This window comes from Monopterus albus, unplaced genomic scaffold (genome assembly GCF_001952655.1).
Source record: "Monopterus albus unplaced genomic scaffold, M_albus_1.0 scaffold361.1, whole genome shotgun sequence".
In the NCBI taxonomy this organism is placed as follows: Eukaryota; Metazoa; Chordata; class Actinopteri; order Synbranchiformes; family Synbranchidae; genus Monopterus; species Monopterus albus.
Window position 1 is genome coordinate 75,040 of NW_018128241.1, and position 27,274 is coordinate 102,313.

General features: G+C 43.1%; 2 protein-coding genes across 4 annotated transcripts; one reads left to right on the forward strand and one right to left on the reverse strand.

The window, feature by feature from the left end:
* The first annotated feature begins 1,349 nt into the window (after positions 1-1,349).
* On the forward strand, positions 1,350-9,718 carry tpx2 (TPX2 microtubule nucleation factor). Of its 2 annotated transcripts, none has more exons than XM_020585304.1 (17): positions 1,350-1,443; positions 1,936-2,086; positions 2,808-2,939; positions 3,303-3,411; positions 4,311-4,385; positions 4,565-4,702; positions 5,225-5,334; positions 5,471-5,619; positions 5,756-5,924; positions 6,021-6,159; positions 6,843-7,065; positions 7,164-7,259; positions 7,369-7,542; positions 7,631-7,777; positions 7,854-7,965; positions 8,485-8,669; positions 9,031-9,718. In XM_020585304.1, exons 2-17 carry the CDS (start codon positions 1,972-1,974, stop codon positions 9,139-9,141), a joined length of 2,184 nt encoding a protein of 727 aa, XP_020440960.1. In that variant the 5' UTR covers positions 1,350-1,443; positions 1,936-1,971; the 3' UTR covers positions 9,142-9,718. The 2 variants fall into 2 exon arrangements, with proteins under 2 accessions (XP_020440960.1, XP_020440961.1); XM_020585305.1 differs by having other exon boundaries at positions 8,503-8,669.
* A 1,039-nt stretch (positions 9,719-10,757) lies between these two features.
* Positions 10,758-26,843, reverse strand: plod1a (procollagen-lysine, 2-oxoglutarate 5-dioxygenase 1a). 2 transcript variants are annotated; one of them, XM_020585289.1, is made up of 19 exons: positions 26,616-26,843; positions 24,748-24,839; positions 24,440-24,573; positions 23,756-23,919; positions 22,240-22,352; positions 21,575-21,638; positions 20,210-20,307; positions 19,361-19,462; positions 19,096-19,227; positions 18,668-18,789; positions 17,812-17,916; positions 17,503-17,628; positions 17,037-17,178; positions 16,706-16,819; positions 15,674-15,739; positions 15,352-15,456; positions 15,025-15,171; positions 14,047-14,172; positions 10,758-11,999 (listed from the first exon to the last, which is right to left on the reverse strand). In XM_020585289.1, exons 1-19 carry the CDS (start codon positions 26,704-26,706, stop codon positions 11,844-11,846), a joined length of 2,199 nt encoding a protein of 732 aa, XP_020440945.1. In that variant the 5' UTR covers positions 26,707-26,843; the 3' UTR covers positions 10,758-11,843. The 2 variants fall into 2 exon arrangements, with proteins under 2 accessions (XP_020440945.1, XP_020440946.1); XM_020585290.1 differs by lacking the exon at positions 14,047-14,172 and adding an exon at positions 14,399-14,524.
* Between the last annotated feature and the right edge of the window lie 431 nt (positions 26,844-27,274).

Consider the following 27,274-nt stretch of genomic DNA (forward strand, 5'->3'; position numbering starts at 1 on the left):
ATACCATCATACATGGGCATGATTTTACTTCCCCTTTGTAACTTCCCCTTGGTAAATAAAAGTGGTTTATTTCATTGTTTTTTTTTTCCTTAGTAGCAGAAAGGCGCTAGTCAGTTGGTCTGTCAAGTAGTCAGATTAGTTCTTTGGTCCAGACTGTAATATCTCAGCGACTACTAGATAGATTGCTGTGAAATTCAGAGGACGACTCCTACTGATCTTGGTCATCATTTTGACTTTTCCAACAGGCCACATTTTGTGAAATATATCAACTGATGCATTGACACAATACTTTAAGGCTGAGAACCAACTGCTTTTGTAAAGAGACACCTGTATTATTTTGCAAATGTAGGCTACATATTGTTAACTGTGGCACATAGCTGCTCTTTGGCACTTTTCCCCAAGAGGTCAGAGCTAAACTTCATAGAGCCACTAGTAACAACACTGGTCTACAGACTATATATTGTTTTCATACTTTCATACTCAATACACCAAATTATGCAGTGTTTATTTAAACTGTCCTAAATGAAAAATTATGGTTCAGAACTGTTCTCCATGAGACCATGTTATATGCTGCCATGGACATGCTATGAGATAATGGGTCCCTTGTTCACAGACATGTATAAAGCCTCCACCCTCCTACAATGGAGCATCTCTGTAGTCAGTTTGTGTTTCTTTGCAGTATATTTGTGACTCTGTGTGGTTTGTTTTGTGTCTCTTTGTTGCCAATCTGCATTTATCTGTAGTCATTCTGTGTATTTTGTTGTCCTTTTTATAATTGTTTTGAGTCTTTAGTGATTTTACATCTCTTTGAAATCACTCTGTGTCTTTTTGATGTAATTTTGTGTTTTTGTAGTAGTTTTATGTCTCTTTGTGGTTGTTACTCGTATGACTTTCCAACAGGAACTGTTAACACTGTGTGGCTTCAAACTGAGGCTCTTCATCAGGGGCCCCTGAGCCTGTGCCCAGTGAGCCTGTTCAATAATCCATTCATGAGTGCTGCACACCCCATGTTTTACACATTATACAGTTTTTGTTTAATGTTAAAGAGCATCTGTTCTATGTCAAAGCATACATGTGCTTTACCCTCACATATAATGTATGCATTAGTAGTCAGCGGGCTAGGAGCAGTCTGTGTCTACTTTACACTGGTCTTTCTGCTCTTCTTTAGTGGCATGTTGACTAAATAACATATTTACTTTCGTTTTTTGTGAGGCTGGGATTAATGATCCACTCTTGTTTTGACAATCCATGCGTACATATTCTCATATTTATCATAGTATGGCGATCATGTGACCACGCAACAGGAAGTTGACTTGTATGAGCCAATAAGGGACGAGCTGATGAACACGATGTTTGCCATTGGCTGTTTCAAAGGGCTAGTACTTCAATTTAAACGCTAACTGGAGTTCACGCGGTGTAAGCGGTTTAGTCTGTGCGGATCCGGTAAGTTTTTATTTATTTATTTTTTATTGTATAAAACAAAATCTTTTTTTATATCAGGTTTCTTTTTTTGTTCAAACATCTAACAGTAATACAGCATGAATGCAGTAAGATTTAACGTGCTGGTTAGGTACCGTCAGATGATAACGCATCAGGACTCAAGTTAACGTTAACTAAGTTTGCCACTTGTTTTCTTGTTAACATTATTGTACAGTTCATGTGAAGACGATGCCACTTAATTACACTACCACAGCAGTTTACATTTTCCTATCGGCAAAGTGCGTGTTCTTTGTGAAGCTTGTCCAGTTCGAGTATGTTAACTTAGTAGTGTTAGAGCCACTCCTTTTCCATCCACACAGCTCGTAGAGATAACCAACTTTAACAAAGCGTTAGCCTTAGCTTAGCTGAGGCAGATGCATTTCTGTCTTGGTTGGTTGAATAACTTCAGATTTTGCCATGATGCGTTAACGTTGGGCTTATCGGTTGCTTCTTCAGGGGAGCTGTCGAATAACACGGTGAGAGACCGACATTATGGCCGAAGGCTACTCCGCCGGTGAGACCTCGGATCGTTACGAGTTCGATGCCCCGTCTCACGTCGTCGACTTCAAAGAGCTGGAACAAGCTGAAAGCGACGACAAATGGTTTGGTAAGTCTCCTTTCTGCGGTTCATTTAGGTTCTTATCTAGTTACCGAAGAGCTGTTTGTTTGCTGCTGCTTCCTCGAACAGCTCCACACTAACGTTAGTTTATATCGTATGGTTCATTTTGTTTGGCTCAGTTTAATGAACCTCTTGGGCCACTCGTGTTACACTGAACATAAGTTGATGCTGGTGGGTAAAACAACAAACGTGTTCCACTTGGTGAGGCAGATGTTGGGTTTTTCAGTGCTGCTGTCTCTACATTAGTGTTTCTGTCCAGGCCCTTGCATGTCTACATTTGTTAACCCAGTGGAACTGAGTGGTTTTTGGAGTGGCCTGTAGGAAGCGTCCCAGTAGACAGCTTGGGTTGGGGGAGACCGTTGGGAAAAGGAGTCCAATTTCTTGTGTGTGTTAACATGTAAATAGCCTACATGTACAGTTTGGACCCTTGAATTATGGGTTCAGATGTATAGAAACTAAATAAAACACTTTTTTTTTCTTTGATCATCAGTTCACTTAGACAGTGCATCAAACTTTTAATAATAATGATAAACTTTATTTATATAGTGCTCTACAGCTCGCAAGAGCGCCAGAGTGCTGTACAATCAAAAACGCAGAACACAAAGCAATACTAAAGCCTGCTTAAAACTTTTCATACACTTTCCTTTAATTCTTTGAATACATCTAAAAGGAGTCCATATTAACCTGATCTTTGGCTCTCTACGTGCAGAACAACAGGTCGAGGGGGTGCACACTCAGCTTTCTACACCTTCCAGACCTGACTGGCCTTTTGCAAGAAACGATGTGCCCAACCTGCCTAGAGCTGTTGTAACTCCTCAGGTTAAGACAGATGTGGACGCGGGTTAGTCTACTTTGTGTTATTGCTAACTATGGATGTGCTGCTTGTATTCTGAAATAATTGACAGTGCAGTATTCAAGCCACTTTTTGCATACTTGGATGTTTTAAATAAAAATACCATTTGCCAACCAAATTACAGTCAGAATCTCATAATTGTGAAAATGTTTTTAGACGGTTCTGCAAAATGTTTACATTTCAAAGCAAATTGCTACCTTTCAAAACTGATCAGACCTTTTGCTGTGTTTGAGTCACCATGTAGTTTTGAAAGGTGATTCTGAAAAGTAGCTTGTTCTTTAGTCTGTCATCCCCTAAGTTGTCTGACCTTGGTTAATAATGTGAACCCCTGTGGACTGATCCATATTTCAGGGCCTGGTACGTCCACATCTCCACCAAGGAACATTGTCACATCTTGGGGTCCTGATTCCCAAAGGACAAGGACGACTGCTCCAAATCAACCCCCTGCCCAACCATGCAGGTACCAATGGGGCTATACGACCTATCAAATCCAGTCTTAGTGTTCATCAGTGACTGCTGGATTTGACAGAACTGTTGATTAGCAGAGTAACTGACTGCATCAAGTGGAACATTTACAATAAACATTTCACTGCTAATATGTTCCCCAGTTGTAATTGTTTCCCTTAGTGGCCCCCAGTGGTTAGAACAAGATTAGCCCCAGCTCTGACTTCCAGGTATTGCATGAGAGTCACAGCTGAGCTGCCGTGAATGTTCAAAATTGAAACTTGCTGAAAATTTTAGAACATTCACCAGGCTGACTGACAGAAGTGTACCACAAAAAAATTAATGTAGGCTCATCAGTGATGTTTATATGGTCTTTATTAGGTTCCCTGTCTTGAATGGGGGACATAAAACCAGAAAACTCTGACATCAGGAGCCTGATCAGCACATGGATATGCAACAGGCGATCTGCCTGATTTAAGCAGCTGTCTGTGGCAATTGCACTTCAAATGTGCCAAAGGGGAAAACATAGAGGGTCCAGGAGTGATGTGTGTATCTCGGCATCGATGTGGATGACACATTGATGCCGTCTGTCCATGTTTGAGCATGAGCAGTTTGTTTTGCAGTCGTACCCAGTGTGAACTATGGATTTAAAAAAAAAAAAAAAAAGGTTGCTCCTTTAAATGAATTTGGTTGCAAAGTGCAAGTGATCGCTCAGTCTGCCCTGAGTGGAGTTTGCAAGTTTGAGGGAGGATCTTAAAGGTGTTTTGTGGGAAATGTAGGATCACAATGTTAACTTGTGCGTCTCACAGTACAATACAGTTTTACGATTTAAATATGCATCTTTTGTTGTTGTTGTTGTTGTAGGGTTTCAAAACGTAGTTTTACGATTTAAATATGCATCTGTTGTTGTTGTAGGGTTTCAAAACGTAAAGAGGCTGCGCGCTGTTTGTCTGCAACGTCTGCTGCACCACCACCAAAGAGAAACAAAGCGTAAGTGTCGTAACATCTTGTTTCTTGATGGCAGCGAATCATAAAAACTGCTCAGTAGGCCAATACATGTGGGTTTTTAATAAAGATCTCATGCACACACAAAGGAAAGAAAAATTGTCCAGGCCATCGCTTCATATGGTTTCCCCTCAAAGTTATTAATTGGAGCCGATTTATTCTAGGAACCCTGCTGCCAGACCACAAAGGAGGTCCAGTGGTGTCCGCCGCAGGAGTGCGCAGCTCCATGCCAGAACCAGTCTCCGCAGGAGCGGGCGGCAGAATTCCAAAACTGCAGCAGCTTCCACACCTGCAAACACAGGGTGAGTCTACTACTGGTGTTTCCAGTCTGTCATCCTCCTGGAGTTGGGGAGGGGAAAGTATCTGGTTAATCAGACAAACTTCTTTTTGGGTTTATGGAGTCATCCTGAAGGGGCTGACTACTGTGGGCTGCAGCGTTAACACTGGTCATTCAGGTTATTGTCCTGCAACTTGTCATCTGAGCACACTGGGGCTTGTTTCTAGCTGTACTGAATGGCCACACAGAATGAAAGACTTGCTGTCACAGGTAGGGCCACAAATGGTGAATAGATGAGCTGGAGAAGGAAGTACAAAGCAGTGGGTCTACATGTTAACACATGTAGAAGGCAACATATCTAGGCAAACTTGGAAGTACAAACCAGAGTGCTTGGTTTGAAGCAGTGGGTCCACATGCTAACACGTGTAGAAGGCAACATATCTAGGCAAACTTACAAAGATGAAATGTACAGGTTTGGTTGTGAGTAGCTTGAAATGATGCTGAGATGCAACAGTAGATTAAAGCTGTTCTTGCTATGACTTTTCAGACCATGTAGCTCTGAAGAACTGGAGCTGCAACGTATCCGTGACCTCCAGAAGGAAGTGGCGCTACATCGCAGGAAGAATGAGGCCAGTTACAGAGCTGCTCTTGCTGGCAGTGAGTGGATTTTACTGACTTAATTTGAAGTTTCAACTGATAGTAAATGTACTTGATCACTTCTTTTATATACTGGCTAACAGATGTTATGGTTTAGGTGGTCCTTTTCTTTAAAGGATAATCTCACTTATTTCAGATCCACCACCAAAGAAACCCGTTCTGTCCATGACTGTGCCTAAAGAGTTTCACTTTAGCACAGAAACCCGTGTTAAGGCAGCTGCTCCATCCAGCACAGCCCACAAGGAGGTGGATTTTATCTCTCAGCTTCGCAAACCCTCTTCACCAGTAAGTACTACATATACACAAACACCATGAAGTCATGCTGCATTAAATGGTCAAACGCAGCGAGCGGAGAGACATCTAAATGTATATATGACCGTTTCATGCACTTGAAACCTACACTCACTCTCCCCACCCCCAGGCAAAGACTGTGAAAGGTGCTACAGTGCCCAAACCTTTTAATTTGTCAAGCAACAAAAGAAAGGTGGAGCAGCCAGAGGCCTATATACCAATGGCTCAGAAGATAGAGCACTTCCAGAAACGAACTCCTGAGCGATACCATCTGCGCAGTCGTCAGAATCAAGAGAGAGGTGTGTAGGTTCTTCGCTACCAGATTGAACTGGTTTTCTGCCCACTGGTGGTTTGGGTGTATAACTGTCCCTGGATTTGTAATTGGTTTTCGTCAGGTCCATCTCCAGTGAAGGGTGAGCACCTGAAGCTCACTCAGCCTCACACCCCACACCTGATGACCCGCCAGAGGGCCAGGCCTACCACTGTGAAGAGCACTGCTGAACTGGAGGCTGAAGAGGCGGACAAACTTCAGAAGTAAGGCCCAGGACTTTACATCTGCTTGACTGTCCTCAGGGGTTTTGTACTGCTGTAGCAGGGTGGGTGAATCAGTTTTTTGATCTCTTCAGATAACTTGCCCAGTACATTTCTGCTGGGGAAGACTGTCTGCCGTCATTCATAAGGAACTGCTGATGACAGACAGGTGTTCTGACAGCAAATTGTGGAAGACTTCATTTATAGCAGCTGCTAAGAAAACTTGGATGGATATAGGCTAATTATAGAGAGGGAACATGGATGGGAAGGAAACTTTCAAATATTTAAATCTGGATGTGATTGGCCTTAGTTTAAAGACAGAATTATACAAATGAAAAGTGAATAAATTTATCAACATCACTTCCATCTTGGCATTGTCCCCACACCAAACCTCCTTGAAACACTGGGATTAAACCGCGGGTTTGAGTCCTCACTTCAGGGTTAGCCCAAATGGGGTTTTAACTGGAGAGCAAGACAAACCTGCTTGATTTGTTACATGGCTAATACCTGGGTGAGTGGACAGGTGTTGACTCATGCCAGACATACCTGACCATACATCAGATTTTCATGAAGTTTGCCATTGGGGGTCCAAGATGCTGAAATTAACAAGATTGGAATTGATTGGTTGTGTTCATCCTTTTGCCGGGATTTTACTCAAACATAAAATTTCCTTGTTTTAATCACAGGTTTAAATTTAAGGCCCTGGAGCTGAACAAGAAAATCCTGCAGAGTGTAGATAGCTTAAAGAAGCCAGCAGTCAAGGAACCCACTGTACCTGAAGGCTTCGAGCTGCAGATTGAGAAGAGGCTCCAGGAGAGAGCAGCCACCAAGAAGCCTCAGGAAGGTGAGGAGAAGCCTCCCACCTTCAAATCCCAGCCTCTGCCCAAAAATATCCTGGAGGGAGTAGTGGTGAGTTTAAGTCCTGTTGCCAACAGTTCAGGCTCAAATACAAGGGGATCCACAAAGGCTTGTTTTTGATGGTTGTGTATATGAACGCATGTCAATAGGGACTGCCAGAGAAGAAGGTTGTGTATCCAACTGTGCCAGAGTCTCCAGCTTTTGCCCTCAAGAATAGGATTCGTATGGACCGCAAGGTTGAGGAGGTAAGGACACATTTGGTTTCCTAATGTCACTTCTGCTCTGCCTGTTTTCACCTTCACATTGACAGTTTTTCAACTTGAGTAAGCACTGCTCCATAACTTCTGTTTCTAGGTAAAACAGCCTTTGCCAGTTAAGGCCCACCATGTGCCTCACTTTGGCCTCCCCTTCCAGCCCCAGCTCCCACAGAACCACCATGTGGAGGTGTGTCCCTTCTCCTTCGAAGAGAGGGAACGGGAGAGGAGGGCACTAAAGGAGAAGAGGCTGGAGGAGATGCGAAATGAAGAGGTGGAGTTGCACTTCCAGAACACCCCCCTCCCTTTTTTGGGCCCTCACAAACACCGGCATTAATTGGTTGTCTCTTTGACCCATTCAGGTGCCACAGTTCAAGGCCCAGCTACTGCCAAACTTTGACAGCGTGGTTCTGCCTGAGAAGAAGAAGCTGGAGCCCACTAAGCCTGAGCCTTTTAAGCTGCTCATAGATGAACGAGGAGCTATGAAGGGCAGTCGCTGGGAACAGATGGTACAACAGCATTTGCAGCTACATGCCAAGAAACAGGTTTTGTTCACAACAGTGCCCTGACCGCTGTCTCCTGTAGGTGAAGGAAGAGCAGAAACAGCAGGAGGAAGCGGCACTCTTCAAAGCCAGGCCCAACACAGTGACTTTTAAAGAACCTTTCCAGCCCAAAAAGGAGAGCAGAGCTGCTGTGGGTAAGACAATGAGCATGTAGCACTGCACCGTCACTGGATACATCCCGAGTCTGATATGCATCCATGTTTCCTTGACTTGTCTTTTCCTTGCATCCCACCAACGTGAGATGGGAGGGAAAAAGGCAACAAGAGGAATCAATGAAACGGGTTTTTAGAGAGATGAAGTGTCCAAACACCAACTGACTTCCAATAAAAGGACATGCGAGTCCGTAAAACTCATGCAGCTGCGCCCGCCACCTCAGAACAGTCACAGTACGTCATAACTAAAATCATGATGATGCGTTAGTCTGAGATTTACAGTACAACAGTGGGAACATCGTTACTTCATCATTCAACAAAATTTATAACTAGTAAATGAAGCCAGTGTGTGCACACTGTTGTGCATGATCAATTCACAACCGTCCATGTCAACTTGAAGGATGCTTCAGCCTTTTGCTTTGTGGCTGAAGCATCCTTCCTTTGAAAGCTCACTGACTTCTTGATGCCTTCACTAAAACCTCTCCTGGCATGCTTGAGAAGGCACTAATTCTTCTGCAGTTGTGGAGGCGTTTGAGCTGTCGACGGAGCGGCGGGCCCGGGAGCGGCAGGAGTTTGCACAGCTGGTCACTGAGAAGGAGACTCTCAGGGCGCAGATGGAGGAGCAGCAGAGACAGGAGGAGGAGAAGAGGGAGAAGGATGAGATCACCAGGCTGCGGCAAGAACAGGTCAGTGCAACAATTTGGAAGATTGACGGGCTTTACTGGGGCAGGGTATTCCCAGTGGTCGAACCCACTGAGGATCAACGGCTCAGATTTTAGTACAGAGGAGACTGGTGCTCGACTCTAGTCCAGTTTTCTGACAAATGGCATTGATTTCATTTATTTTCCACAACTAACCCAAAGTTCTCTCTCATTGCTACATCTGTTAGAGTAAGTTGAAACTAGTGTCATTGCACTTCAAGTTTTGGAGTTTGAGTGACCTTAAGTAATTGACTGGAAGGAATCGCTGGGTTTTATATCATGAAGTCTTAGCTTGACTGTCTGCTGGATCAGCCACAGTCTGACTGTGTTCTTCATTCCTCGACAGGTTCACAAGGCTCGGCCCATCCGACACTACAAACCTGTTGCAGTGAAGAAGAGCGAGGTTCCGCTCACCGTCCCACAGTCGCCAAACTTCTCTGACCGTTTCCGTCTGTAATCGGCTCATTTTGATGTTTGTTTGGCAGAAACCATTTTTAGATTTGGTCTGAAGACCAAATCGGTCTCTTGTACATAATGTTTTTTATTATGAAAACCTTTTTGTAGCTTTAGATTCTAATTGTATGTTCAGTAGTTTTCTTGAAATAAACATTTATCAAATATCAACAATGACTGGACGCTTACTTGGCAGTAATGTTGAATACCAGTATTAACACATGGTGCATATAGAAGACTTTCAACGGGGTCAAACTGTTGGTTTGACCAGGGGGCCTCAGGCAAATACTTAATAGGCTCCTGGTTCAGTTTGTTTTAACTGTATGTAAATGTATCACTGTACTGTGTGTGTGTGTATCCCTAGTGCACAATATAAACTGAAAAGCTCAGAACCTTTAGTTGTTGGTCAGCTTGCTGCTGCTTCACACATTGAACATACAGCAGAGAAACAAAGGGCCCTTTTTATGCCAAGTAATGAAGTTTTTGGCCTTCAGTGTTTTGTTTTGCATTAAACTATGGCCTGCACAGCCACTTGTTCAATGTAATGTGGAGATGGCAAAATAAACATCGGTTGCAGTGGATCAGGTGTCTGGATTCTTCTTGGCTCCATTAGTGTTGGTTTGAACTAAAATTCTTTGTGGTGTTTGGTGCCATAGGTAATGCTAAAGCAGAGTAGTTTGATCATTACTACCTGCTTTAATGTGGAGAGTGTGTCTGGTGGTGATTTAGCAGACGACTCTGCAGCTTGGTTTCATCCCAATGACTCATATTGTTTTGGTTCTGTCACAAAAGGAAACGGCTGTTTTCACAGATGATGCTCTAAAAACCCACTGTCCATGAGCTGCTTGGCACCAAACGGACCAGCTGAACACTGTAGCATTTAGCAGCTAAAGAGCCAGAGGTTTTCCTCAGGAGGTGGTGGAAAACAAAGGTGGTTATTGAACTTAATGCCTCCAAATAAATTGTCACAGCTGCATGTGTAAATAAGCCTAGTTCACCGGCAACTTGATTTCAATATTCCTCTGCTGAGCCCAATTGGTCAAAAAAACAGGTAACAGAACTCAGTTTATATGGGCTGAAATGTAGGCAGACTGCTTCAGGTTCTGTTGTCACCATCTGGCCTAACCTACCGTACAAGCAGCAGACAGGAAGGGACGTCTTGGCGGTCGTCAGTGTTTTTCAGGTTGACCAAAGACAAGTTTCACACCCCAAAAGAAGTTATTCAGGTCAAGAAAAACCTTGTTGCTGGAATTGGCTTGGTCAGATTCAGATGTTGTAGATGCAGAATGTTAAACTGAACTGAACTAAACATCCTGGATTTGAGCACCTGTGGAAACAGAACCTCTCTGGGCTCTGCTTCTGCAGAAATCCAGATGTTCTCTGTGGCTCAGAGAAACATTTAGGCTCATGGTTGGATGTTCAGGGCTCATAGTGTTCAAAATCATTTCAGTGCTGTAAACCCAGTGGTCTAGAATAAGACCTTTGTACTAATTACATTTCACAAGTTTTCACCTGCTTTATAAGACCAGATCTTTATGGCCTTATTTGCTTCTTATCTGAGATTCAATTCAAATAAAGAGGGAGACTAGCTGAGTCACAGCTCAGACACTTCAGTTGGGTTTCTAACTTTTATTCAAGTTTAAAGCACAGCAATGACTGTAAACAGGAAGAAATGACAACTGTGTGGAGCAGATGTTCATCAACTCAGCTGACTGAGTGCAGAGGAAATGGTGAGCTCTGATTCCAATATGAAATCTCACAAATTAGACTCGTACAAAATAGCATTTAGGAGTGTGAGTTTAATAAAACAAAATAAATAAAGACAAGGGGTGTATCTCAGTTTGAGAATGGATCATGATGGAACTGTTTTGGGTACAAAAACAAGGCACAGTAAAACTTGAAATAAAATTTAGCAACAATAAAGGCTTTTCACAACCATTTAAAAAAGTGAAGCTGAACTCCAGGAGAATTCCTGAGAAAAGTCCAGCTAAAGGCACAACAACTGGATTCCTGATCCACAGCACACACTCCAGACCAAACAGGAGCCTTCAGCCTGATCCAGCAGCCACCAAAGTGGCTCCATATGTAAGAAGGACAACAGTAGTTTTCTGAACTAAAAGTGTTGGAACGTGGGCAGCAATGATCGATTCCTCTGCAGCTGTCCAGAGAAAGTGATACTGCTGAAGAAAATAAGTTCTGCATTGTTTGGAGTTTCTTTTTGCAGGAACAGTTCAAATGCCTTGCTTTGATTTGTGTTAAACAATATGCAACACCAGAACACGTTAAAGAATGGTGTCTCTTGAAGCCTTAAGTTTAATGAAGCACATTTCTGAACATTTTCAGTGAAACTAGCACCAACCAGTTGTCACACAGTTAGAGTGGAGCATGAGGCCTTTGGTGCAGCTGATGATACGACCTCAGTGAAAAGTGAAGCAGCAAATACTGAGATATTTAGTCCTTAATGAGCGAAGCTGTCATCATCATGGGTTACTTCCACAAGACGTCTGTCTGAAGTGATGTGCATGTAGGTGTAACTGGCCCCAAAGTGAGCCAGAATCATTCTGTACATTAAAACATGGACATGAACAAATGAAAAGAGAAAACAGTCACCACTCCATACCAGCACATAAGGAGCAGCTGTGATGCTGCAGGATGAGCCTGTGTGTGTCCTGTCTGGTCTGGATGACGTGTGCCATCTTTGGGAGTTCAGGGATCCACAAAGGACACTGCGATGTACCGGACGCCGGCGGTGGTTGGCAGGCCCTCGTGGTAGTGGGTGAGGCGACCCGGGTGCATGAGGGCCCAGCCTTTACGCGGAGCCTGAATGGAGCAGTCGTAGCGGAGGAATCTGCATCCACCACCCTGCAGGAGAAACACAACACATTAACATCTGACACCTGAAGGTCCACATAGTGGTTTTGCTTCTCTCTGCCTTATCATCCCGTTTTAAAAGTGTGTCTGTAATTAACTGCTAAGCCTTTGTTACCCCTGCTCACTGTGGGAGCGAGTTCCTGGAACTAAATTTGGGTTCTGCAAAAGTTTATCCACAAATCACAGCTCAGGATGCAAGGAGCCGGTGCATCCCATTGGGCAATCCGATTGGACCTTGTAAATATTTCTGTTGTTGAATTTTTAATTTGAATGTTTGAACTCAAATCGCCTTCCTTGTGGGCTTTTACTGTGACAAACCCGTGTGAAGCACTGACTTTTATCAGCAGTAGGAAAGTTTTATAAAACTCAGCAACAGAAAATAAGTAGTAAGTAAATAATGTTTAGTAAATGAAAATTCTTAAAAAGGAGAAGCGGTTTTCAGCACAGTGCTGCGTGACATCTGTCTGTGTCTGCTAAGATAACTGGGTTATAGTGGAGAATTCACCCTGATTTCTAATTAATGACTCGTAACAAGCAAAACCACTTTTGTGGTTGTTAGAATAATTATCAGTGATCATATATTATAGATATAGTTCCATCAAAAACTAAATAGTAGAAGATGTTATTTCAATTCAATCCTCAGATAGCCTTGTAGGACGTCTATACAATATATCATCGGCACAGCTTCACAAGTGCTAAACACTATTTAGCAGCTGTTTCCTCTCAGTTCAAACCCATGTGACATAAACCAGTAACACTGGACTACGGCTGATTGTTTACTCCAGTTCACTGAGGATGCAGGGAGACAGCATGGATGCAACAGTAAAAATAAGGCTCCTAGCTTCAGCTGTCTGTCATGCAAAGAAGACTCACAAACACAGATGGAAACACAAATGGAAAGTCTGAAACAGGGATGTGCAATCCGTGTATGAGGCGGAAACATGACGGCATTCCATGTTCAGTGATGACTCAGACTCCAGCACCATGCTTTGTTAAATCTCTGTGTCTGTGTTCATGTGAAAAAGGATTCTTTTCAGCCTCAAACTGGGCAGATTAACCATCAGAGGCAAAACCGAGCCATTGGCCTGTTTCTCCCATTATCTGTGCATTGTGTACATACTGTATTATTTAGCCATCACCTTAATGTAATCTGAATAGGAGATGTTACACTGTCCTACACTTAGGATGACTATACAAGTTGCTCTGATAATGGCATCCACTGCTGGCTTCTCTTTTCCTTTTCTAGTCTACTGTAGCACTAGGAGTTGCTGCAAACTGCTGTGGCGATGCTCTACTTTGATACAGGGTTTTCACGTTGTCACGATTAATGATGTCTTCTAGCCAATCAGTGCTTCCTGACAAAAGTATCCAGAACTTTGTCTTAGCACAACACAACAAGTTCTGACCTCAGCTCCAAAACTATTCAAACTTCTAACTGGGTATTTCAGTCAGCAAAGGTCAGCAGGTCATCTTAAAATGCAAAGCAGTGTGTCCTGTGGTGAGGACAGACTGTAACATAGATGTTCTGGATAATAAGTGGATAGTGAATGAATATTTACTTTTCAGTGGGTCTACATTCCCTACAAATGGTACCAAATGTCATTGTTCTTTCTGGGAAATTATTAGGAAATTACTGACCCATAAAATAAAACCGTCTCCTGAGATGACAGTAAATATCATTTATTTTTAATTTCACCAGAGTCTTAATTTGTAAATGTGACAGGACACTGCCAGAGCGTGCTTTTTTTATCTATACCTCCGAGGGTTGTCAGATTCAGATCTGTTCACAGCCTACACACATTCAGGATTCTGACTCATTCTTTGCTCAAATACAGTTTTTTATAGAACATCTTGAATTATGTTGGCAGCCACAACTACTGTTGTATTTCCATTGTGTATATATAGCTGCACAAAATCATCTGAACAGCACAGATGACCTAAGGTGGGGTTCCCCATCAAATGACCATCTAGTTCTGGGATTAATAACCACGCCTGTCGGACATGTCAGATTTCTGTACCAACCTCTGAACACACTCACCTGGAAATCAAGGCCCACGTGATTGAGTGCAATGTTTATAGTGAATGTAGAGGCATCGTGGTGTGGCCTCAAAGACGGCTGCTCATCTGGCTTATATCTAACTACAAAGGCCAACTCAAACTGAGCCTGCAAACACACAGACAGATGGGAGTCATGCAAGCATTCGCATCACAACAGGCCACAGATGCAGAGTGTGTTCACATGTACGGCCCCTTGCAGCTCCTGCTCGATGAAGAAAAGCATTAGCTTGGTTCCTGGTCCAGCATTCGCCTCCAGAGGTGGAGCAGAGAAGCAGAGAGAGAGGCGCAGATGTCCTGAAGCGTCTATTACCTGCCTACTCCTCGTCAATTACCTGGAAGTCAACGCCTTTCCTGTTGAGAGCAATGTTAATAGTGAATGTGGAGGCGTCGTGGTGAGGGACGAGCAACGGCTGCTCATCAGGTTTATACCTCACCACAAAGTTCAAGGGATTGGAGCACTGATGAGAAAAGACACGCTGGTCAGCAGAACACACAGGAACCACCGGGAGCACTGCACCTGACGGTTCCTGTCATTTTCAGTTCCACGTGGCCTCATGCAAGAAGCACTGAACGAACAGATTCACTCGTAGTAATTGGTATTTTGTCTAAATCAAATTCATAAGTGGTCCAGACTCGCATGGGGGGTTGTCTTCACTCTGAAACCAGCGATTTCTAACAGCTTTGTGCAGTTAGGACAGTTTGATAAATCTGACTTGGAACAGAGATATAAAAATGTTCTCACATGAGGCTCATCGTGTTGCATTATTCACACAGTCCACAAATGTGCAGACAACGACAAATCACACATCAAAAGTGTCTTTAAGCTGATGAGTTGTCAGATAAATGTTTGGCTAAATTTCTTCTTAATCATATTTAACCGTTGGAAATGTCAGGAGGGATTTTCTGAATTCCCTCTCGTCTCGTGTGTGACCATGATGGTGCAGTTCAGCAGTCTTACCCTGGTGTAGTAACCGGGATACATTTTCTCTGTTATTGGTGATACGTACTCAAGAAGGAATTTCTGCCACTCCTTTTCAAAATTGATTTGATTCATGTGGATATCGATGGTGGGGACGTTCTCATAGCCACCTTGGATTCTTTTGTCCTGAAACACAAGAAAAGGAACCAGTTACGATAAAATAAATCAGTAAACAACTTACAGCGAGTTAAGTCGACACTGAGATCACGTGACTCTGGTATGTAGGCGGATGATAACGTCTACCCAAAAACTGACCATTACAATCACATCACTTGTGCACAAAGAGGGAAAAGCACAGCCACGTACCACATTGCCTCCTCCTGACCACTTCCCAAAGTGTTCCATTTCTTCAACAAGGTGGTCACAAGCGATATCAGAGAAAACTGGGAACCAGTAGACATCAGGACAAGGCTGATGGACAGAAGACACAGTTTGGCCACTCAGTGACATGTATGCCATACAGCTGTGAAAATCTACAGTCGATATCATTCTTCATTTTAAAGTCTCTGCTCTGGGCTCCACTGCAGTCACAGTGTTGGTAAGCAACGCAGGAGGACAGAGGAGTTTATAGGCTGTGTTCTGTTGCAGTGTGGACAGCTCATGCAGTGAGTGTTGTGTCGCAGCTCACAGTTTCAATCAGCTTGTCTTTCATGATGAGAGTGTAGTTCTCATGAATGTAGCGCTCCTCCCAGTCCTGAAAGACACACACACCACACAGCATTCAGTGTTTACAGTGTCATTTTTCCAAATAGTACTGATAAACCTATTTAAATCCTTAGGTTTACATGTTCTTAATGCATTAGGCATTTCTTTGGGTGTTATAAACATGACCTCTTGTTTTTGCATCTTACTCTGAGATCACAAAGGTTTGTTTTCTGGTATTGTAGTGCAGTGAGAGGCAGCCAAATTAGGTATTATGTACAGGACAGGTTTAGGATTTGTACATCAGAGACTTCTCTAGAGACTACAAGTACCAAGAGCATCCGGCTGATTCTTTGGGAAAATGTCCTGTCTGTGGACTTTTATTGTGGTGACATCTGGTCCTTTGTTCCACTGGGTACATCCCAAGTCTTGCACCATTTCCTTGTGTCCTAGTCCTGCCCACATAAGATGTGAGGAAAACATGCGAGGAGAGAGGACTCGAGGAAACATTATTAACTACAAGACACCCCTTCCTCAGGTCCTTCATCTGAAGTGTCTAATCACCAAATGATTTCTGATAAAAGGGCGTCAGTTCACAAAAAACCTCTGCAAAGGATGGTCTTGTGTTTCCTCAGTCATGGCTCCTCCTGCACCGTCCTCTGTATGATATAAGAGACTTAAGATGTACCCACTCTCATCTTATCATCAACTCTCTTATATGATCGCTCCTACAGCCTCGACCCTCAGTTGACCCAGAAGTCGTTCTGGTTGCCTGAGGACTGAGGACGTTCCAAGTCTCTTGTATCAACCCTAAGGAGTGAGGATACACAAGGCCATCCCTCACTGAAGCTTTTTGTGAAGTGATAATATTTAATATTTATATTCGGAACCATTTTTTATACATACCATATTTCCAATGAGTTCCACTGAAATAACCAGCACAGGTGGACCCCCCCCGCCCAGAACCCACACTGACCCCGTCACCACCACCAGGAAACAGTGTACAGCTGATACTCACCACGCGGTTTTCAAAGATCTGCCACAGATCATTATGAAGATGGGAGGTCTGGTAGTTTTCTGTTGAGAGGATACGACCGAAGCTGTGCATGTTGGTCACATACATGAAGATTCCCTGAGAGAAAAACAATAATGGACAACTTTACATTTACAGTCATAAGCATCCCCTTTTATAACATCTAGGACGCCGTGATTAATTATGACGGAAAGCACCAGAAGAGTCCAAACTATCCTTTACATGTGTAATTATTTTGTTCATGATTTATATGCAGTACATCATGTACTGATCCTAATTACATCAGTGTGGATTCTCAGTTTCCTCTCTTACTGACCTTGTTGCGTACGTTGTGACAATAAGTCATGTCCGGGTCTAAGATGGGTGAGGTGAACAGCTCGTAGTCTGTGAGCTCTGATCGAAGGAGGCTGGCCTTCACCAGGTACACACTGGACACATATGGGACGTTCCACACTCCCCTAAACAGCAGGACAGTCTTAGACAAATCTCACAGCAACATCAGGACCAAGACTTTTGTTACTAATCAGTCCTCTTAAAGGTGCATTAACTCTGATTTTCCCCAGTGTCTGATAACCCTGGTGACAGTGGGACAGGACGTGGTGTCTCTCAGCTACACCCCCCATCTGTAGTTCATCTTGTCACTAGGAAACAGGATGTGATGGGAGGGGCAAAAAGTGGCTTATGGTGTCAGTTTGTTTTGAGTCTCACTAGACCCTGTGGGCTGAAAAGACATTTGATAGAGAAACTTTCAGTAGTTATGGGATAATGTTTAAGCAGCTTACGCTCTGCGTCCTTGAACTACGTCCACATAGTCCTCAGACCTGGCGTAGTAGCCATCTGCACTGAGGGCTCCCCAGAAGTTGCTCCACAGTCGGCCAGCTCGAGTTATCATTGGTGCTACAATAGGGCTAAGGAACAATTAAAGGAGTATTATTATATTTCTCCATCTACACAAATACAGTTATAAAAGCAAAACCCATGCAAATTAGTTAATGTAATGGAAATGAAGAGCTTTACCACATATGGCTGTGACTACAGCTGTGGCAAGACACCAGCTGGCATCAGATTATTATACTGATAAATATACTTGCAGGTTTTGTTCAATGAGAATTTTCAGTGTGTTCTCATTCTTTAAGACCACTTCAATGTCCAAGCTGAAGAAATAGTCACAGTCCTTGTCCTTCCGGCACATATCACTGCAAGGAAGGAAAGACAGTGAAAGATCAACATGTATGCCATGCGGGCACATGCTCCACATAAACAGTGTGAATGTCAAAGATGACACGTAATGGCTCCACCGCACTGTTAGCCTGCATAAACTCTTCAGTGGACAGTAAATAATGGGACAATGTCAGACTTCTGTGTGTGCAACATTAAGTAAACGTTGCATGCCCAGTATCTGTAGCATCATTTTTGTTGAGCTTTTCTTCACAAAACCTGAGGAGAATTAGGGTTTAAAACTTAAAGTGACTTCATGTGAAACGTTTCATATTTTAAAACGCTCAGATTTGAGTAAGAACTTGTGCTTGATATGTTTTCTCCAACAAAACCTTCAGTTACCAAGTGAAAATGATTCAAATATCATCTCCTCCTTCACCAGCAGTGAAAAATCTCAAATCTATGATATTAAACTTTACTCTCATTACTGCACTGGGTGAAATTTCTGTTCATTATGCCTCCCCGTCCTCTGAGGGACCATGGGAAACTGAGAGAATTATGAAAAGCGCCAGTTATATATAGACAACAGCTGCACTTGAAGATTGTCTTGGGAATGAATGTGAGATTTCATAGAAAGGCAGATAAGAACAAGTATAAAGTGACAGAGAGATGAGTTACACTTGGTAGGAGACCTTTCTGTGCCACGTGCCTTGCTTAAGCAATAAAGGTATCAATATTGACGGATGATTATGTGCAACTGGGTTTCTTGGACATGAGATGGTAACTCACAAGCCCAGGTTACGGGAGGCAGCTCCATCTATGTCCTCTTCAGGCCCGATGAACCTGACATCCTGGTAAAGGCTTCCATGATCCTGCAGGAAAGCGTTGACCTGACGCTCGTGGTGAACTTCCTGGTGAGCGACGAGGCAAACACAGATGGTGAAAACATTGCAGAGCAGGAGTCTGAACTACTGCAGACACAGAGCAGCACTAAACATGCTTTTATGACAGCAACATAAAAAAGCCGGGCTTTTACTGAGGTGGGTTTACACAACAATGTACGTGATAATTGTGCATGTTTAGTTTTCTGTGACCCTCTGTTTGCTTTTCAAGGGTGAGATGACAAAGGGCCTGAATGTTTGTCATAATGATCATAAATCAAGCAGGTTTATCCCCTGAGGAACATTAATGCTGATGTACTAATGTGCTCCTGTTACCTGGTTGTAAATGAAGAGCTTGAGCCTGTTCTTGGGGTACTGGAGCTTCAGCAGGCGCTCGAAAAACACTGTGACAAAGGGGGTGGGCTGCTGAATGAAGATGCCGATCACCACCAGTGGGTATTCACTTTCCTGTTGGGATCATACGAGTTCCAGGAGACAGGGCTTGTTACTTCTATTTGGTGCCAAACGTTGACCAAAAGACACCCAGTGAACTGTCAGATATACTGTAGCTGTGGGACACTGTTAATCAGTGTGTACAGACCTTAAGAGCTGTGAGCGGCCGGAGATCCTCATGACACACTGTGCACCCAGTCTCAAACGTCCACGTGTTAGGGATGTAGTTACCCAGGTAGTTGATCTGGAGCTGGGAAACACACATGCACTCTTGTAGTTTATCACATGTCAAATCTGAAATATCCAGTCCTTAAGGAAGTATGATGTCGGATCATTTTTGTCCCTTTTCGCAGTAGAAAACATCATGTTAAAGTAACTGTTTGTTGGTAGAAGATCCATCTGTGACCTTCTGAGTGGGTGGGTTTGTCTACACGTTTGAGTGGCAGCTGATCTGGAAGTCAAGGCACCATGACACAATTTAACAAACCTGTGGGCTTTCAAGCCACGAACAGACAATATTTAGTCAGCAGTGGTGGAACACGACTGACCGGCGTCAACTTTTGAGAAATCTGCAGCCTCTTATCGCAATCACCGGTGCATTGAAATTTTCATAACACCACAGAACCATGAGAGCAGGGGCCCAAATGTGTTTTAACACCCCCACCAACTCAAATAGACTCTTAAATCCACAGCTGATCTGCTGGAATTCACTGTGAATGAACTTATTGTGAAATTATCTTAACTACGAAGCATGTGTAATAAGTCACAAAGATTATTCTCAAATAAGATTCAGGTCAAACAGGGTCGGTCCGCATCATGATGTACCATCTGTTCTTACAGGATGCAGCTGTGAATAAGTTACTGTACCATTAGGGAAGCTGCTTTGACTGACCATTACTAAAGCCAGGTGTCATTTTGGTTTCAGACTCCACAGTGTGAACAGACTTGCTCGCCAACCCCTGCTCCACACTGTGTTTAGCATGTGACAGATCAGTACCTTGGTTGGTCCGTTCCCGTGGATGATGACGGGCAGAGTGTCATACAGCACGTTTCTGGCTCGTACACGACCATTCTCAAACTTCAGTACCACCTCGTCTGGAAACACAAACACACACACCAAGCTCAGCCTTCGTTGTCAACCCCAACTTTGTTATATTCCTGTATTTCCTATGGTTTAGGAGATAACAGGAGCAGTTGTACACACATCTTTCTAAATTAGTACTTTAGCAACTGCTAAGCATGTGGGAGGAAACATTCTGCTTTAGGGTTGTGTAACAGTCAGTGGCACAGGAAACACTGCATAAACAGGGAAGAATGGATTATATGAAATTATCTAGAAGCAAATGTGCTGCAGTCAGTCAAGAAAGTGACAGTCAAAAGAGGCTGTCGTCCATGCACGCCGCTGGACTCTCGGTTATCTATGTGACTTTTGACACATCCGTCTCACAGAGAGCTCACAAATTCCTCCCTCAGCCTAAGAGGTGGGGAAAAACTGTAGACACTTCTGAGAGTTCAACTCGTCTGTGAACCTGCCACTCCATCAGCACTGTCAGAGTTAACCAGAATCAGAGACAGAAACATGTTACTGCAGGAGCCAGACAAGACGTTAACCACTGATTATCAAGTTTTCTGGAGGAAAACCTTTTCAGAGCAGCTAAAAAACAATACTGTTAACATAGAGGGGAAACCCTAAGTGCAGGACTGTGCACATACTGGTTCACTATCCCCTGTCAATATAATAAGGCTGTTATAAAGCAAAGCTACTGCATGTTCATGTTTCACTGTAGCAAATGTACAGACACCGTAAGTTCACACCGTCAGAAGTGTGACCAACTGATCACACCAGGCTGTAGCTTAGTTTGTCATCTGAATTCCACCAGAATCGCTTTGGTCTCAGCAGGACTGAGCAAAGATCCACTGAAAAATTATTTAACTGTAAAAACACGGTGTAAAGTTCAGTAACGTACATCAGGCTGCACCGTGATCCTTTGTAAGGTGTTATTACATCAAGTAAATCACTTTGTGTAAATATAAAAGGAGGAAAATCTGATCATCATTGAAGCAGAACCACACATTGAGTGAGTTTATGGGACAGTAATGGTCACATTTAATGAAAACACACTTACTGTATGTGCAAATTACATATGAGGACGGTGGGTGGTGTGTGTGGCAGATTACATGCGGTGCACTGAGTAGACGTTGCCTTCTGGAGGATAACACACATACAGCTTCTTAAAGGTGTTGTTGGAAGGGTACACTTAACATTTCTAACACTTCACTGACGCCTAGACAGTGTGTGCTGCACGTGGCTTCAGCTGGTGTAACATCTACTTACTGAACTTTACTGGACTAAGAAACTCACCAAGGGCCCCGTGAAGGTTCTGGAACAATCTGCATTTGCTGTCAAGTGTGATATTTATGGATTTCTGAAACATGGAAACACATTGTTTTCACAGTATTTGTGGCAACCAGATCTAATTACATCAATTCTCAAATTAATAGCCAATCTTGACATAATGAGTAATTATAGTTAGCAGAAACAAACTAAACAGCACCACTACTGCTTTCATTCAGTGAACTCTGTTTTGTTGTGTGCCGTCAATAACACTACTGCACTTTCTGCAGATGTTCCAAATTAAAAGCCCGCCGGTAACAGGAAGTAATACGCCCACTGAGCTATGGAAAGTGTTTAATGTTAAACATCTGCAGAAGGTGCTGAGTCTCACTGTCAGCAACTTGACAGCCCTCAAACATCTGCAAAACAAAAGTGGGAGGAAAAGATGAATGAATAAAAACAGTATTCCTGTCAGCATTAATGCTTTGGAAATACACATTAAGACATGGAGGAAATGTTGAGTTCAGAAAACAGGAAGGATTCTTACTAACAGATGAGGAGAAAATAAAAATACTATAATAAAATATCACAGTCCTGGCAGGTTTAGTATTGAAGAGTTTATGGTGATTTTGGTGTGAAACAAATCAAAGTGCAGACCCACAGGGTGAACACTGCAGTGTAACATATCTTACTCTTTTTGCTGGATCGATGTAAATCTTGGTGAAGAACAGCTGGTCACTGTCGTCGTCTTCTCCCGTCCAGTCCGAAACCAGTTCTTTGATGTTGGGAACATAGCCGATGAAACCTGAGGACAGAAATGAAGAGGAAGTGATAAGTATGCTACAGGTCTAGAGCTGATCATCAGACATATTCCCATTCCTAAGTGTCTCAGATCGTGTCCAGATTCAAACAGATCAAATGAAATCCTCTGTTTCTAGCTGCCATGTCCAATGGCTGCAGCCAGGTGCAGTTTTTATGGCCTCGCTGACAACAGACCTGCTGTTTCCCTCCTATAAAAACAAATGGCTAAGCTCTTTCCTACTGACGTGGCGTGCTCTTAAAACGGGTAAACTGGACCCTACCGTGGCTTGTGAACATACCAGTGTTGAGATGTGCATGGCAGCATTACAAAGAGTATATGTGTGGGGATGGTGTAAGCAGAGGTCACCGTGTTAGGTCACATGTACACGGAGACTTGGTGAGCAAAGAGAGAAAACGTGGTGCTGGCTGTCATTTGGGTTTTATTGAAACATCATCGGTGCAAAGAAATTCCAGATATTCCAGACCTGGAATCACAACTGGGAAGCTGACACGCTCGTAACGGGACGTGACGGATATGAAAGCTTCTGAAAGCACAGTCTGAGAGCTGACTGCAGCTTTACACTGAAGGTGCCCTGTTGTGTTTTCTGGTCAACAAATTAAAGTTATATTTACATTATACACACCAGTTTTATGCCACCAAACTCACTGGGTGTACTTAAGCTGTAACAAACATGTTATATGATTTTACTTCCTCATAAAGTATTTGCAAAACAGGTTCCGTAAAATTATCGACTTAATATTTTTTGAGTGAAGCTGACACTTGTTGAATGGGAGTTATGTGGGGCCAGGACCTTTTGGAGCCAGCATCTAGGGCTGTCACTGGCTTCAGCCCCCAGCTGTGGCTGTCGGTGCCCAGTTTAACGATTTCTGTCCTAATGAGACACTTCCCTCCTTCAGCTTTACTGGAATGGCCTCCAGTCTCTGCTACCCCTCTGCTTGGTAAACACGATGAATGCTAATTCTAAACCTCACCTCACAGAAGATGTGTCTCTTTTTTATTTTCACTGCTGCCGCTTGGTTAGTCTACGCACACCACTGTTTCAAACATGTGTCCAAGAGAAAATGGCTTGTCTAAGAGTAGTTTGGCTGTGGTCATGTACAGAACAGAGGTTAACTTCCAGCTGCTCATCCCTATCTACAGGACTGTTGTCTTATGAGGCAGCACCGGCTCCCAGCAGCAACATCCATCACTGCACATCCTGACTAACCACTTTCAAGCTTCTAACAAACCCAGCAATCTCAAAAACAAAACTATTTTATTTAGAGTCTTTTAGGAATACAGCAAGAGCAAAGTTTCCTGGCAGGACTCATTCAGACTGGGAAAAAAAAGATGAATCTCATCACCATGTCAGAGCCAGGAGTGACAGCCTGGCGTGGAGGACCTACCCCCAGAGCCCAGGAATCTGTTGCCCTCCCTGACATGGGGGTGTTTGTCCTCCAGGTGTCTGTCAGGCCAGATCAGGCTCTCAGAAGAGAACACCACCTTGTGTCTGGCCTGCTGGAACTTCTTGAGTAGCTCTTTGGGACCTGAGGCGAAGACCACATCGTAGCTGTATCAAACAGAAAACAGAAAATGTGTGAAGCCTCTGACACAGTCCAGACAGTTGAAAGGGCTGCCTTCATAAGAAGCCAACGTTGTTCATTTGGGGGGTTACACTGCTGGGGGCTGTGTTTACCCTCATAACACCAACTGTATAAAAAAACACCACACTATCCACTGATTTCTGCATGACAGTATACGATCCATATCAGGGACTTTACAGCTCCCATATATTACTATATATACATACATTTTAAGGTTCCATTAAAGATACTGTTCAACAATTTTGTCTTGTTTAGAAATGTACAAATGCATTAATTCAATTATGGTTTTTTTTTTTCACCATTTACATATATGTAAGGGTCAGAAGATTAGGAACATCTCTGAATATAACGCTGTCCAGTACAACACCACCTTCACCTCAGTGATAAAGATATAATTAAATTAATGAATTTCTGACCAAAGTCTGAAACATTAGAAGCTTCATAAAGATAACTGTGATGCTTTTGGCTGTGCAGGGAAAATACTACCTGTCAATAAAAAGGATGATGTTGTCCTCATTCTTCATCTCCTCCACAGCCACTTTGAGGAGTCGCACTTTCTGGCCCCCTCCTGGAGCCGACATGTAGTCACCTCCTCTCCATTTCTCACCCCTACCAAGAACCTTAAAACATACACAGGCACATTTACTGCAGTTTGAAAACATTAACTTAAATGTGTCCTTAGATAATCTTCTTTTCTGCCACAAAGCTATGACTCGCACAACCAGGGATTAGTGTTCTTTGAAAAAAATCAACAAAGACATGTTCATGACTAGACAGCAGGTAGGCGTTCGTACCTTAACGGTGTAGTTGAAGTGTTTCGCTGACCTCAAGAAACGCCTGAAGCCATCTGTCTCTTTGGTTGCAACTGTCAGAACTAGAAGTTTCTCTGAAGGACACAACATTGCAGAAGACTTCAGGTAGATGACACCACACACTTCAGATTTTTCTTTTGCCTTAAGAGTGAAGCAGCCCAGAGGTATACCTGACCATGATATACTGCACGTCTTCATTGTCCGTAACAGGAATCTCGTCATAAAGTAACAAACCAGAAATAAAAACATGAGCTTTAACTGATCAAATAATCTGCAAAGACCATGTACCTATTAGCAGGAATAAGCCCTGATCAGAAAATGAGATTTCAACACAAAGGGCCCACTGAAAGACAAAGACACAGGATGAAACAACAATGTTGGGTTGATTCAGTGTTGTAATAGGTGCAGATTTAGTTACTTTACCAAAAGTAAAAGCTGCTGAAATATTATTTAGCCTTCTGTTAAAATGATTTGTTGATGAGATCACTGACATACGGGGGAACAGGTTGTGGGCCAAGGCGTCCTGACTGAATCCAGCCAGGACACTGGTTTTTTTTTTTATCACCCTCTATTTCCTGTCATCTCTTCAGTCCAGAATGAAGACAAGACTTTTTTCCATTTAGTTCTATATATTTAAAATCCATTTCACTATCATTGTTACTGCTTTTATTTTATCATTTGATTGTTATAATGGGTTTTAATAGGACACCATCTGTCACAGGGCACCTTTATGACATGGTTTTATAGGGTTTTAAATCAATTTTTCCCATTTCTAATAAAACTACAAGATCAGATTGGGTTACATTATGGAAAGCATTTTGCCACAGTCTGTAGGAGAGACCAACTGTGAGTGTACGGTAGGTTAATGCTGATAAAATAATCTGTCGCTGTGAATATGGTAGTTTGATATTTTATAGTTTCATTCAAAAGTGCATTTCAAAAAAGGAAGCAAGAAACACTGAGAAAAAGTATTTAGTTCATTTAGTCCTGAAATCTTATCCCAGTTTCACCGGGTTTCGGTAGAAAAGATCAGATTTTATCCTGTAAAGTGTCATTTGCTTTATTGTTGTACTGTTTCCTCTTTATTCTGTTTCAGCCTACTTCATTCATCCATGCATACAGATGACACTGGAGACAGTTTATATTACAGGACTTTGTCGTTTATATTAATGAGGCTATTCTTTGTACAGGTCAGACTCCAGCCTGCAAAATGATCAGCACCTCTCTGAAAGTGTACGAACACAAAGTGAACAATATCACCTCCCCTGCAGTGTTCTTGGTTTAGATTTACCTTGGTGTACCTAATAAACTGATAATAAACTGGTAAGCAGAGCTGTGTGGATAACAGCCCAGTCCACGTCAGCGGCTCAGCTCCTACGTGCAGATCCACTCGCGTAAAGAGGGAACACGCTGTTAGACTCCATTCATCTTATCTTGGCAACTGTTTACGTTGGATAATTGGAATACAAGTTACAAAATAAAGTTGCTTACATCTTTTATGGATTGTAAACTACTGCTCTGCGTGCATCAAGCACCACGAGCGGCGCATGCGTGGCCAAAATCTCAGCCTTCTAACTGGGTAGCTTTATTGAAGACAACACAGAATACAGTCATACACAGCGATTTTTCCTACAGGCCTCTGACTTCTTTAGCCTGCCAACAACTCTGCTGGAATCTTCTAGCGGAGATTCTGGACACACGCACAGACATGCCAGTGTCAGAGGTTTTCTTAGGAGCTGGGGAGTCTCCCTCAGCCCGTACCAAGCCTGGGCGTCCTGCTCTTTTAGTCCGAGATGGACTTTAACAAATGCCACCGTTGTTTTTGGCTTCAGGATGTAGGCTCAGCTTACCTTCGGGGATCCGCTGCTCGTCACAGTTTGTCAGAGGGAAAAGTGCACAGACAAAAATCCCTGAAAACAACAGCAAGGACCAAAGTGTCATTGTTGCCAAGTTAAAATCCGTTCACGATTCCCGATGTAAACCTTAGATAGCAGATTCCACCGAGGAAAGGAACTTTACAGGAGTGCGTAAACTCTACCAGCACCGCCCGCTCTCTCTCCCCCTCTGTCGGTCGGTGTCTCTCTCTCCCCCTCTGTCGGTCGGTGTCTCTCTCTCTCTCTCTCCCCCTCTTGTCTCTCTCTCCCCCTCTGTCGGTCGGTGTCTCTCTGCCCCCCTAACTCTCCCTCCTCACTCTCTCTTTGCGTCCAAATAACAGACTATTGAACCGCTACAGAGCTGCAGCAGAAAATTAATGATACATAAACTAACGGGACTAGTACAACCGTAATGTTCTGTGCAGTGACTTTACCATTCACATTCTATAACACAGAAGTATTACAACTATGCATCCGCAACGCCCACTTCCAAACTGGGGGGGAAACGCTGTTTGAAGAGGATGAGCCAGCTGTTCTGCAGACATGACCACTTGCACGTACTCCCCAAACCAGTGTCTTAGGTTTTATTGTCGATAAGCAGAGGTAGAGATTAGGTGCAGTAACTCCGTCCTTAA

Excerpts from the sequence above, each read along its gene's own strand:
- tpx2 (XM_020585304.1), top strand. The coding sequence starts at position 1,972 with ATGGCCGAAGGCTACTCCGCCGGTGAGACCTCGGATCGTTACGAGTTC. Across the intron at positions 2,087-2,807 it reads AAGCGACGACAAATGGTTTG|AACAACAGGTCGAGGGGGTG; the intron begins GTAAGTCTCCTT and ends CTCTACGTGCAG. Across the intron at positions 4,703-5,224 it reads TCCACACCTGCAAACACAGG|ACCATGTAGCTCTGAAGAAC; the intron begins GTGAGTCTACTA and ends ATGACTTTTCAG.
- plod1a (XM_020585289.1), bottom strand. The coding sequence starts at position 26,706 with ATGACACTTTGGTCCTTGCTGTTGTTTTCAGGGATTTTTGTCTGTGCA. Across the intron at positions 24,574-24,747 it reads ACTTCAACTACACCGTTAAG|GTTCTTGGTAGGGGTGAGAA; the intron begins GTACGAACGCCT and ends GTATGTTTTAAG. Across the intron at positions 18,790-19,095 it reads AGCTCTTCATTTACAACCAG|GAAGTTCACCACGAGCGTCA; the intron begins GTAACAGGAGCA and ends GTCGCTCACCAG.